Source organism: Lepidochelys olivacea (genome assembly GCF_965140295.1).
Source record: "Lepidochelys olivacea isolate rLepOli2 genome assembly, chromosome: 1".
NCBI lineage: Eukaryota > Metazoa > Chordata > Testudines > Cheloniidae > Lepidochelys > Lepidochelys olivacea.
In genome coordinates this window covers 41,967,138-41,979,945 of record NC_140411.1, presented here as the reverse complement: position 1 = coordinate 41,979,945, position 12,808 = coordinate 41,967,138, and the positions used below count along the sequence as shown (strand labels likewise).

The window sequence follows — 12,808 nt, the reverse complement described above, 5'->3', positions numbered from 1 at the left end:
CCAGGAGCTAGGATTTTAAAACATCAAACATGGTAGGACTCCCAATAAAATCTCTAGAACTGCCAACGTTGTCTTTGTCATGACTTGTGTATGAAGTTGGCAAACAAAATATCCAGCCTCAGTGTTTTCATAGCTTAAAATATTAGTTCCTGGCCTCTTGTATATGTGACTCAGATAGCAAATGTAGTAATTCAGTCTTGGTTAGTGTCTAAACTAGTGTCTGTGAGCCAGTAGTGATGTGTTTGAATTTTAGAATCTTTTTGCTCAGTTTGTCTATGGCAATTTTATTGGTATGTTGGTGACGTATTTCAAGCCCAAAGCTAGTCCTTGAGAGCAAACTGTATATTTTGCCTCTTCCTTGATTGGTTGAGCCTGTTCTGTGTGATCAGTGGGGTTAGCCAAATGCACCTAAAGCCATTTTCACTTGGCCTATCATAGGTTGCATTTTGTTTGAGCTCCTGATTCAGATAGAAAAGTTTGGGAGATAGGGTGAGATTTTTTTCCTCCTGTTTTTTTCTCCTTCTGTTTCTCCTATCATGTTTTGTCTGTCACTGGCATCCAGTGGCCAGTCTGTAATTCCTCCATTTATTAGAAATAGTCTCATTCAATATCTGGACTTACATTATTGCATTCCAGTTTTATAAGAGAATTGAGTTCAGTGATTGTTTCAGAGGTAAGACCTAGTCATACCCCTGATTCCAGAAAACCATGGGCATTAAGTCACCAGCTCCTTTCTTAATTCTTCTACGTATATTTTATTAAACTTAAACTTACATTTCTGATTTTCCATCTGGAACACCAAAAAATTGAAAAGCATGTAGAAAAGTGATTTTTTTTCTTCTTTGCATAGTCTGATATTTTTAACACGGTAGATATCTTGTATAATATACATTGATTGATGATTTTTAACTTATTTAAAATCATATCAGACTGCCAATGGTGTAGCCTCTCGGGAGGAAGAAGAAATAAGCGAACTGCAGGAAGATGATAGAGACCAGTTCTCTGACCAGCTGGCCAGTGTAGGCATGCTAGGAAGAATTGCTGCAGAACACTGTATACCTCTTCTTACAAGGTACAAGAGATAATTATAAAAGTGTACTGTACTTCAGTCAGATGATTTAAACAAAAATATCTCATGTTAAGCAGAGTTTAATTCTTTAATATAACCTTAATTTATGTAATGACTACATAAAGTTATTTGCTCATTGTTTTTCTTCAGTTTATTAGAAGACAGAGTGACAAGGCTCCATGGTCAGTTGCAAAGACATCAGCAGCAGTTACTTGCCTCACCAGGATCAGGGTCAATTGACAATAAAGTGCTTGATGACCTGTATGAGGATATTCATTGGCTTATTTTAGTCACAGGTTAGTGGAAGTGTTAAACACATAAAATATTGGTATACTGTATCTGAAACTGGAGCTCCTCAGCCAAAACTGCAGTGCATCTATCAATCCATATGTCTCATCCTTGTAATTGATTTGTATGCGGTCATTATCTTTCGTCTCATATAGATACTTCACAAACTATAGAGGCAAACGTATCATTTGCCTTTCAACAATACTGGGTTACTTTATCATTCTTTTTCTTATTTCCTTATGTTAATTGTGATAGAAATAATTTGTTTCTTATGAAGATGCTTAGAAAAATGTTAACAGAAGACATCTTACTTTCTGTGCTTGTACTGATTTTGTCATACACTTTTGACCTGTTTGTTCTTAAGTATAGTCAGTCGCCATATTCAGGTAGCTTGCTGTCAATGAAAGATCATAAATAGAGAATATCTGAGGTATGTAATGGCAAAAAGAACTTACTGGCATGAGTTTCTGATGGCCATGTTACTGAGTGACAAAGACCTGAGTGAGTTATGCAGATCATCCCAAATAGAGTGTCAATAAAACACTGATGCAACCACACAGCACCATACATATTTTGCTGCATTTTAGGGCAATTTATTTTTGAAACATTTTTAAGTTTCAAACTTTTTATTGGTACTATCTTTTATATTGATTCATAAAACCAAATTACCTTAGTTACTATGCCCATGCCACAGTGGCAGAAATATTGAAATAAAAATGTACATCTTTTAAGATGTTTAATAAAACAGGGTTTTGTGATTTTTGAATGTCTGATGTCTTAGTGATTACCAGATCTTGATGTAAATATGGTATACAGTTTACTAGCCATACCATTATCCCTCCTGGGATAAAGTTTTTATTTCTAGTTCTGGTGAGTTATGGTACATCGGACATTACAGTTGTCACTAGACCAGGAACGAATATTGCCTATCCTGGACATCAGACATACTGTATTTTTAAATACCTTCTTCTACCTGAGGTACGCGTACTATGAAAAGAAGGAAACCTTTTTTTGTGGTAAGTTTGTTTGGCATTCTTTTGAAAGCTACTAAAAGGCTTGGATTGTTAGCAATCTCAATTTAGATTGATTAGTGGGCAGAGTGCAGATGAGTTGAAACTGTAAAATTAAGACATTTTATCACATGGCTGCAGAAAAAAAACTATTAGAAATGTAGTGTAAAAAATTATTATTCTACAGAGGCATCAGTTCTGGTATCTGCAGGTGATGCAAACGTGTTCTGTATTTTGTTTGTTCAGGGATTACTTTTCATCTTTAACTTCCAGTTATAATTTTAGGATCTCTTCTCTCATCTGTGTACACAGTACTGAAATACATAATTGATTAAGATATATATTTAGCACTGTTAGTCAGGATTGATTCCAATGCCATTTAACCTCTGCTGTAAAGCCAATAGACTTAAAAAGCAAAGTCCTAAAATGGAAAAACTTAATCTAGGGCAAAAAACTTGTGGTCACTTTTTCTTTCTTTCTTTCTCTCTCTCTCTCTCTCTCTCTACTTTAGGCTACCTCTTAGCTAATGATACTCAGGGAGAGACTCCACTAATACCTCCAGAAGTAATGGAATATTCCATTAAGCATTCAACTGAGGTTGACATCAATACAACACTTCAGATCCTGGGATCTCCAGGAGAAAAGGCCTCTTCCATCCCAGGATACAACAGAACTGATTCTGTAATTAGGTAAGACTACAACACCGTCTATAGCAGCTTCCATTCAGAATATCTCAAACAAATTTATATAGGTAGATAGGAGATAAAACTATTGATGGTCGAAGGCATCTTGGAAAAAGGGAAACAATGCATGAACATTGAATATGGGAAAGGAAAAGAGATCTCTCTTTATATCTTTTAAAATTAAGTAGATGTTCTGTCAGATTAGTTATAGTACAGGGATAATAAGGTAATGCTATAAAGGTAGAAAAGAAAAGGTAGGAAGAATTAAATCAATTGTAGGTTAAAGTAACAGTCTTAAGGTGAAATTTTAAGCTAAAGGTGACTCAGTGGCATGGGAAAAGGTAGGATTGGAAAGTATTGAAGATGGGGCAAGACAAATAAAACTGATTATTCCTCTAACTCCAAATTGTGAGAGACTTAGGAGAGTCCCAAGAGTAGAGAGCTAGAGTAAGCGGACAGGTAAGTAGGTAGTCATCAGGGGAAGGTGGAGCAAGTTCCTGGAGAGAAATGCAGAATTCAGTTTGCAGTAGAGATGGAGAAACATCTTTGTAGAAACAAATATCTTTTGCCAGTATATATCAAGAACCAAAATAAATAGTGTTTCTTTTTTGAACATATGAGACTAAATGTTTGAAATATCATTGAATTAAAATCTCTAGATAAGACTATATAGATTAATTGCATACTGCCTTCTACAGCATGCATAAACAAAATGACCGTTTGCCAAGCTTTCCAAAGTATTAAATGGGACTGTTTGCTTCTGTCATGAACTGTTGGTCCCTGGGATTGCTCCAGAAGCACTCTGTTGGCCTTCAGTGGGGAAAGAATGCTGTCGCTCAGACACTCAGTTACTGGCCTATTTTAAGGACCAGCGTAAGGGGTTCAGAAGGGATTTCCATCCTTTTTGGGAAGAAGAATGATGTGTATGGTGCTCAGTGTTGGGCAACAAAGAAGAAACATGAGCAAATGATCTGTTGAACAGAAATGCAGATGTTAAGATGGGTGAGTGGAGTCAGAAAAAAGACCGCACGAGGAATGTGTATGTTAAAGACATGCTTAAAATATGACCCATAAATCAAAAAAAATGAGGGAGTGCAGGCTCAGATGGTTTGGTCATGTAAAGTACAGTCCTGACAGGTATGAGGATAAGAGAATCCCAACAGATCAAGACTGAAGGAAAAAGACAGAGGCCAGCCCAAGAAGTAGTGGTGGAATGTCATAAAGGAAGACATGTTAACGTGTTGTGATAGAGGATATGGCATTGAACAGAGCACTTTGGAGGGAGAGAATTCAGCACTGACCCCGCTTGATGGGATTAATGCAGAAAGAAGGAAGAAGAAAGGAAAACAATGGCTCAAAGCAGAGTCTCAGAGTTTGAGGGTTCAAATTAAGGGGATCATGTAGCACACTAATGGATGTGGAAATTACTTCACCCAGGGTTAAAATTAGTTTTCTGTGTCTGTCTCATGCCAGCCTTAATCTACTATAGGAGGCTAGAGATGGCTTTTCATTCCCATTCATTTGGTCCCTGGATTGACAGGTCTAGAAGTGATGTGGAAGTGTTATACTTCGTCCTTGAAAGGTAAAGGAGTACCTTTATGTTGCTCCTTGATGATCCCTCCCTCTAGCTGGCAAAAAAAAAGAAGCAGCAATACTGTCCAATTGTGTGTGTCCAGTGGAATAGGGAATAAAATCTGTTCTAAAGGAAGAGAGTCGCTAGGGTCTATCAGGGATATGGCTGAGGGGGAGGAAGTATATACACTGTACAGTAACAAAAATAGTCAGATAATTTACTTTCAGTATTTGATTTGATTTAGTTTGCACATGCTCCTCAGACTGTCCAAAGTTTATAGGTAATAATGCGAGGGAGAGGGGAAATACTGATGTCTCAGTAAAAGCTTTTAAAGTCCTTTAGGCAGTGTTCCAATTGTAATATTTCCCATTTCCCCTGATGTCAGAGTACTGGAGAGAATTCTTCCTGCTGCAGAGATTTCAGAGTCCAATTTCAAATGCATTCTCTTGGACTTGACTAGGATATTCTAGCATCTCTATCCCATCCCACCATCCATGTATAAAGAGAGAATATCCTGAGGGTGCTTACACTCCATCCATAGAAAGAGGAAATACTTGGTGATGTCTTGCTTCTTCCACCCCATTCCATGAAGAATGGAAATCTTTATTGTGGCCATGCCACCCTGCTTGGGTAATTGACCCTGCTTAAACTCCAAAAGGTAAAAATCCACCAAAACCCAAAGTCAAGTATCTTAATTATACTTCATATCTGCAGGTTATTATCTGCTATTCTAAGAGTTTCAGAAGTAGAATCTCGAGCAATAAGGGCGGATCTAACACACCTTCTGAGTCCACAAATGGGAAAAGATATTGTATGGTTTCTTAAGCGTTGGGCAAAAACCTATCTCCTAGTGGATGAAAAACTGTATGACCAGGTAAGACTTTAACTGCAATTTTGATTGCCTTAATGGACTGTAGAGTATATAACACTAACACTACTGTATGAAAGTGGATGTTAGAGTTTGTTTTAAACCTCCAGCTGTGTTTTGTTTTAGAATTTAGTGTATATAGTTATAGCCTGAAAAATTAGTGTTTTCTATTTAATTTTTTTTCTAAGAGGAAGTAGCTATGCTCATAACTTAAAAATAATTTTTGTGATTTTTAAATGCCATTTTGTAGGCTTTGAGAGATAGCAGGCAGACATCCTTCATGCTGTCACTTGATGGAATATCTTCTCCAGATAAGCTATCTGAGCCACTACTGTCTTCAAATCTCTTGAGATTAATCTCCACTGTAATAGTCACAGTAAATGACCTAATGATAACGGCTAGGCAGGTGGCCTGATAGAGATTCATTAATATTTCTAATTCACTTAGTTGGATTTTTTTTAAAAAAAGCAGGGATGGGGAGGAACCCCCAGAACCTAAGAAGAGTCCAAATTGTGTGATCTTAACGTTCCTGTTAGTCATTTTTTCTCCCTCCCCGCTCCATTATGTTCCATACCCATGTCCACATTGTTACTATTTCAGTATGCAGTGTAGTTGTAGCTGTGTTGGTCCCAGGATATTACAGAGAAGGTGGGTGACGTAATATCTTTTATTGGACCAACTTCCGTTGGTGAGAAAGACAAGCCTACCCGGAGCTCTTTTTCAGGTCTCTCTCACCAGCAGAAGTTGGTTCAATAAAAGATATTACCTCACCCTTTATTTCATTGGCAATGCTTGTGGCGTGGACAGTCTTATATGTTGTTTGAACAGGACAAACACAATGGAGCTCTGATGCTGATTGGAGCCTGTCGACACAATTGAACTACAGATCAATAGTACAGGACTCGCTGGCCTGCACTGACTAAGGAGGGCAGAGTGACTGCATTTTTATAGCTTCTGTTTCTGAAATAATCAGGGATATTAAAATTCTCAGAGGATCATCCTGAGTGAAATTTGGGATACTGAAGGCTCCTTCTTAGTCTTCAGTAGGTTGTATTTTTAGTTATTTTTGTAAAGAAAGACTGATTCTTCTCTGATTGATGAAGTGCATGCGTGTCAGGACTAGAGCCAGAAGGTTTTTGGAGCGATGTCCGTTGATCCACACGTGCGCAGTGCGCTTCCTCATGCTCCCAGCACAGGTTATGATAGGCCGTGTTGGTCAGCATCTCTTCAGTTCCCTCTTACTGCCACATGGCTGGAGTCGGAATCCCTGGTCCTCTGCGATCTTCGTCTTTACACTAAGATAGCCTTTACTCTTCCTGTATATAGTACTACTTTGTTGTTTTTGTAGTGTAGATAGTTTTCCATAGTTTTATGTAGTTGTGATAGTTCATTAGTAATAGTTTCCCCAGTTGGGGTCATACAGGGTCCCTCCTGGGGACTATGCTCCACAATCTGCAGTTTAAGAACTGTGTTTCCTGGCCTCGCTTGTTCTCCGTGAATGATGAGCACCAATGCTGTCTGTTCTGCCTCGGGGAAGCCTGTATCGCTGTGCCATCAGTAAGGCTTTTTCGCCATGGACTCGAGAGGCATGACAGCTTTGCCTGAGAAAGCACCTCATGGAGGAGGCCATGAGGCGGCATGCCCACTCGGATCTGGAACCATTGGAACCGGCGGGTTCCATGCCACCTCTTCTCTTGCCTTGGACCCGACAGTCCTAGGCATGAAAGTAGGAAGCACTCTCCTAGGCACAGAAGCAAGTCCCTATCGAGGGCTGCTTCCAAGCACAGCCTTTCTGCCCCAAGTTTCTTGGGTGAGAAGTCGCGTGCCGACCCCACTGCACCGGCGCCAAAGCTTCCCTGCCTTGAGCTTCCCCGCTCTGTGCTGTCTCCTCCATGCTCGCTGCCCATCCCCCCATCGCTTCCATGACCTTTGTGCATGACCTTTGTGCTGCAGCTGTGAAGACTCCACCGCAATCTTCTGCTGCCACCAGGGATACTGCGTGAACCCCTGGCTGTCTGGAGCCCCTTCTCTCCATGGAAGAGCTGGAGCTGCCCAACCCACCTTCATCACTGCTCTCTGACCCATCACTCACCCGTGCGATTCCCACTCTGGTGAATGAGCCAGTCCTGCTCCTGCTGTGCCTGTGCTGCACCGTGATCTAGCCACACCGTCTGCTCCCCCATTTCAAGAGGCATCTTCAGACTCCGAGGGCTTTTCTGACCCGGAGCCAGTCTTTTCTCTGATATCTAAGCGTAGGTCTGACTCTCGCTACTGCCTGCCCACCTTAACCTCCTGCTTATGACCTGGCCTTGGTGATGTGGCACCAATATCCCTAAGGCCCTCTGCACACCCAGCTCTCTACTCTTTGGCCCCATTGGCTACCCTGGGACACCTACCACCCTCCGTACCCTCTCTCCCAGGCGTCATACCAATCTGCCCCGGCTCCTTTGCTGTTACCATCAGGCTCCGAGGCGGAGGTTGAGCCAGTATTGCTGGTCCCTACAGCCTCTTCCTCCTCTCTGGAGGAAGCTGTATGCACCCTACCTGTCATACTACCAGTGGCACCAGGAACCCCCACGCCAGTGCCACCCGTCACACCACCTCTGTTGCAACCGCTTCCTCAGTTCTCACCAAAAAACAACCCAGGGCATAGTTTTGATGTGTCGGTCAAGAGCTGCAAACTCTCCCCATTGCCACCTGTGGCCCCACATATCATCTTTGGGGGCTGCATTGCCCTGTTCACCCACAGTTGGGGCAAGATCACCACGGACCATTGGGTACTGGAGATTATCCACCAAGGAAACACCATAGAATTTTTCATTCCCCCTCCAGAGCCCCCCCACCCAAAAGCCTCCAGGGGACCCCTCCCATCAATATCTTCTACAACAAGAGGTTGATGCCCTTCTCCTGAAGGGTGCCATAGAGCCTGTGGCACCTCCCTACTAAGCAGAGGCTTCTACTCCCCATAGATCCTCATTCCCAAAAGGGCGGAGAGCGCCGCCCCATTCTTGACCTTCATCTCCTAAATACCTTTTATCCAAGAATCCAAGTTCCATATGGTGATGCTGGCTTCTATTATCCCCTCTCTTCCCCCCTGAGGCCTGGTTTACAGCCCTTGATATGAATGATGCATACTTCCACATCGACGTCCACCTGGGCCACTGGATATTCCTTTGTTTCTAGATGGGGCAACACCACTATCAATACTGAGTCCTCCCCTTTGGCATTGTGACAGCTCTGTGAGTCTTCACGAAGGTCTTTGAGGTCATGATGGCTCACATGCGCTGCCTTGGCTACTCGGCATGCCCCTACTTTGTTGATTGGCTCCTCATTGCGCTCTCCCAACAGGAGCTTAGCTCTGCCATCTCCATTCTTCGCGCTCTCCTGGCCCCTCTAAGTGTCTGCATCAATGAGGAGTCAGCGCTCTTCCCTACTCAGACGATCAACTTTATTGGCATGCAGCTTGACCCAGTTGTGGCTCATGCCTTCCTTCCATCGGACCTCTTCAACGCTGACAGCCCTAGTGACAATGCTCCGCTGTGCCCCTTGCATCATAGTATGCCGTTGCCTCTCCATCCTCAGCCAATGGCGGCCTGCACTTTTGTGACACCACATACAGATCTACACATGCGTTGCCTACAAATCTTGCTCCTCTTCATGAACAGACCCCAAGGAGATCATGTGACCGCCAGGGTTGTGGTTCCTCGGACAGTTCTGGCCTCCCTCACTTGGTGGACCGACCCTTCCAATGTCGTAATCAGTAGCCCTTTCACCACCCCCACCCCACAGGCCACCATCACAACAGATGCCTCCCTTGCGGGCTGGGGGGACCATCTCCACCAACACACAGCCCAGGGTATTTGGACACTGCAAGAGGCCAGGCTCTACATCAACGTTCAGGAGCTCTCAGCAGCTTGTCTAGCCTGCCAGGCATTTCTTTCTCTGATCCAATCACCGCATATGCAGCTCCTCTCCTACATCAACAAAGTAGGAGGTGCCTGGTCTCCATCCCTCTGTGCAGAGTCAATACACCTGTGGAACTAGTGCATCCACCATCATATCATGCTGCAGGCTATGTACTTGCTGAGCACCCAAAATTCCATGGCCAAATGCACTCAGCAGAGCTCTCCACCACAACCATGAGTGGGAGCTGCATGACCCTCCTCTCTGCTACCTAGTCTGAATCTGGGGCACCTCTTGCTGGGATTTTTTTCACCGCTCGCAAGAATTGCAAGTTGCCTGTCTATTTCTTCAGGGGAGACCTGAGCTAGGACTCCCAAAGTGACGCACTTCTGCTGTCCTGGACTGGAGACCTCTGCTATGCCTTTCCCCCCATTGCCCTCCTACTACAAGTCCTCTGCACGATTCAACAAGACCATGCCACTGTCATATTCATAGCCCCATATTGGCCACACCAGTTTTGGTTCTCAGGCCGCCTCAGATTTTCCACCTGGGCACCTCTCTGCCTCCGAACTCTCCTAGACCTCTTCAGCCAACATCAGGGGCGAGTCTGGCATCCCAACCCGAACCCGCTTCACCTTATGGCAAGGGTGGGCAATCTACGGCCTAGGGGCCGTATCCAACCCTTCAGACATTTTAATCAGGTCCTCGAGCTCCCGTTGGTGAGCGAGGTTGTGGGCTTGCCCTGCTCCACGTGTGCTGTGGCTCCGCACAGCTCCCGGAAGCAGTGGCATGCCCCCCTTCAGCTGCTACGCATAGGGGCAGCCAGGGGGCTCCGTGCACTGCTCCCGCCCGAAGCACTGCCCCAGCAGCTCCTATTGGCTGGGAACCACGGCCAGTGGGAGCTTCAGGGGTGGTGCCTGCATATGAGGCAGCATGCAGAGCTGCCTGGCTGTGCCTCCACGTAAGAGCCGGAGATGGGACGTGCTGCTGCTTCCGGGAGCGGCTTGAGGTAAGCGCCACCTGGAGCCTGCACCCCGACCCTCTGCCCCAGCCCTGATCCCACTCCCACCCTCCTAACCCTTTGGTCCCAGCCTGGAGCACCCTCCTGCACTCCTAGTCCCACCCGAGAGGCCGCACTTGCAGCCGGAGCCCTCACCTCCCCCCTGTACCCCAACCCCCTGTCCCAGCTCAGAGCTCCCTCCTGCACTCTGAACTCTTCATTTCTGGCCCCACCCCAGAGCCCACACACCCCCTCACAGCCCAACCCCAATTTAATGAGCATTCATGGCCTGCCATACAATTTCCATACCCAGATGTGGCCCTTGGGCCAAAGAGTTTGTCCACCCCTGCCTTATGGCCTAGTTTTTGGATAGAGCTTGAGGCTAGACAAAGCATGCTCTACCCCAGTATGCCACATTCTTACTCAAAGCAGGAGGGCATCCACCATGGCACGCTACCGGGCTAAATGGAAATGTTTCACCGCTTGGTCTTACTGCCATCACCACCATCTTGGTGAGATTTCCATTCCCATCATCCTCAATTACCTACTGAAGCTCAAGACGGTGAGCCTCACCATCCGCTCCCTCTGGGCCATCTGGCAGCACTGAGTGCTTCCTCCCTTCAGTGGATGGCGCCTCAGTATTTATCCACCCTACCACCATCTGTTTGGTCCATGGGATCTTAATCTAGTCCTATCTGCTCTCATAAAGCCTTCTTTCAAACTGCTGGCAACGTGTTCCCTCTCTCATCTCTCTATGAAGGTAATCTTCTTGGTTATCATTACCTTTGCTTGATGAGTCAGTGAACTGGCAGCCATGATGGCTGACACCCCGCCCCATACTGTGTTTCAGGGTACATCTACACTCCAGTGCTGCATCGGCGCAGCTGCAGTGTGTCTGGTAAAGATGCGCTATGCCAACAGGGGAGTTCTCTCCCATTGGCATAAATACTCCACCTCAGTGAGAAGCGTAAGCTGTGTCAGTGGGAGAGTGTCTCCCGCTGACATAGCGCTGGTGTGGACAGCGCGAAACTTGTGTTGCTCAGGGAGGGGAGCTTTTTCCCACCCCTGAGCAATATAAGTTAGATGACTTAACCAGTAATATAGAACTGCCCTCAGAAGGACACAGTCCCCATGCGACTGCACCCTAACTTCCTCCCAAAGGTGGTGGTGGAGTTCCACTTCAATCAGTCCATTCACCTCCCTGTCCTCTGTCCGAAGCCATATGCCTCCCATGCAGATGCTACCCTTCACTCCCTCAATATCTGACGTGCCTTAGCCTTTTATCTCCAGAGGACCCATCACCGAAGCTGTTTGTACTAATTGCAGACCAGTCCAAGGGCCAAGCTGTCTCTTCCCAGTGAATTGTGAAATGGGTCTTCGGGTGCATCCAGACGTGCTACACACACTCCAACGTATGGCCACTGGATACAAGTACAGCACACTCTATGCAAGCACAAGTTACCACTTTGGCATACCGAGCAGCCATTTCCTGGCAGGACATCTGTCAAGCAGCGACATGGCAATTCGTTCACATATTCACCCTCTGCTATGCCAGTTGTCCCCAAACTCTGGGGTTCATCCCCCTAAGGGGCACAAAGGAACATTCATGGGGGCTGCAGCAGGGCCCAGGCCAGCCCCCATGGTAGGTGGGGAGGGAGCGCCACCCCATCCCGCTCTGGCCCCAGCTCTGCCTTGGCCCCAGCCACAGCCCTGCGCCACATCCCACCCCCGGCCTGAGCCCGGGTCTCTGCTCCTGGCCCCAGCCTCGGCCCCCTTACCCCTTTCTGCATCCCATGGCCCCGCTCCCGGCCCCACCTCCCAGGATGGAGGGCATGTACAGAGGTAAGGAAGGGCATGTCCCTGAAAAGTTTGGGGACCACTGTGCTATGCCATCGCTGAAGGAGCGGCTGCGAACATGCAGTTCTACAGCCTGCATTTCCATCTCCATGTTGATTACTACTTGCTACTCACCCACATTGGAATACATAAAAATAATACTCTGAATAAATGTAAGGTATATAATTGCTATCACTGGAGGGTCTTTGAGATATGTGGTCCCTATTCCAATACCCGCTCTCCATCCCCTTTGCTGCGAGCTGGAATACTTGGTGTTAAGAGGGTCACTGAAGAGGCATTGCTGGGAGAACGAGGACTCTTGATGCACGTGCAGATCAATGGACACTGCTATGAAAACCTTCTAGCTCCAGAACATGGCACGCATGTGCACCCATGATTGGAATAAAGATAGGGACCACACATCTGGGAGAACCTGTAGTTATAGGTAAGTAACCTCCTCCTCTTATTGGTTGGGAACCATTAGAACATGTTGATTTGCAACTAAATGTAACCTTTATTAAAAAAAAAAAAAAAATTGTGAACCAGGAGGATACAATATATCTCTGCCGGGGTGGGCA

At 45.5% G+C, this 12,808-nt stretch overlaps 1 protein-coding gene across 2 annotated transcripts in view; it reads left to right on the top strand.

Annotated features, from left to right (window-relative positions):
* XPO4 (exportin 4) overlaps positions 1-12,808 on the top strand; it is a 138,560-nt gene that overhangs the window by 98,499 nt on the left and 27,253 nt on the right. For both annotated transcript variants that reach the window (XM_084650228.1, XM_084650229.1), the window contains exons 11-14: positions 930-1,072; positions 1,220-1,365; positions 2,879-3,056; positions 5,338-5,497. In XM_084650228.1, coding sequence (XP_084506354.1) covers positions 930-1,072; positions 1,220-1,365; positions 2,879-3,056; positions 5,338-5,497 — 627 coding nt within the window. The remainder of the gene's footprint in view (positions 1-929; positions 1,073-1,219; positions 1,366-2,878; positions 3,057-5,337; positions 5,498-12,808) is intronic.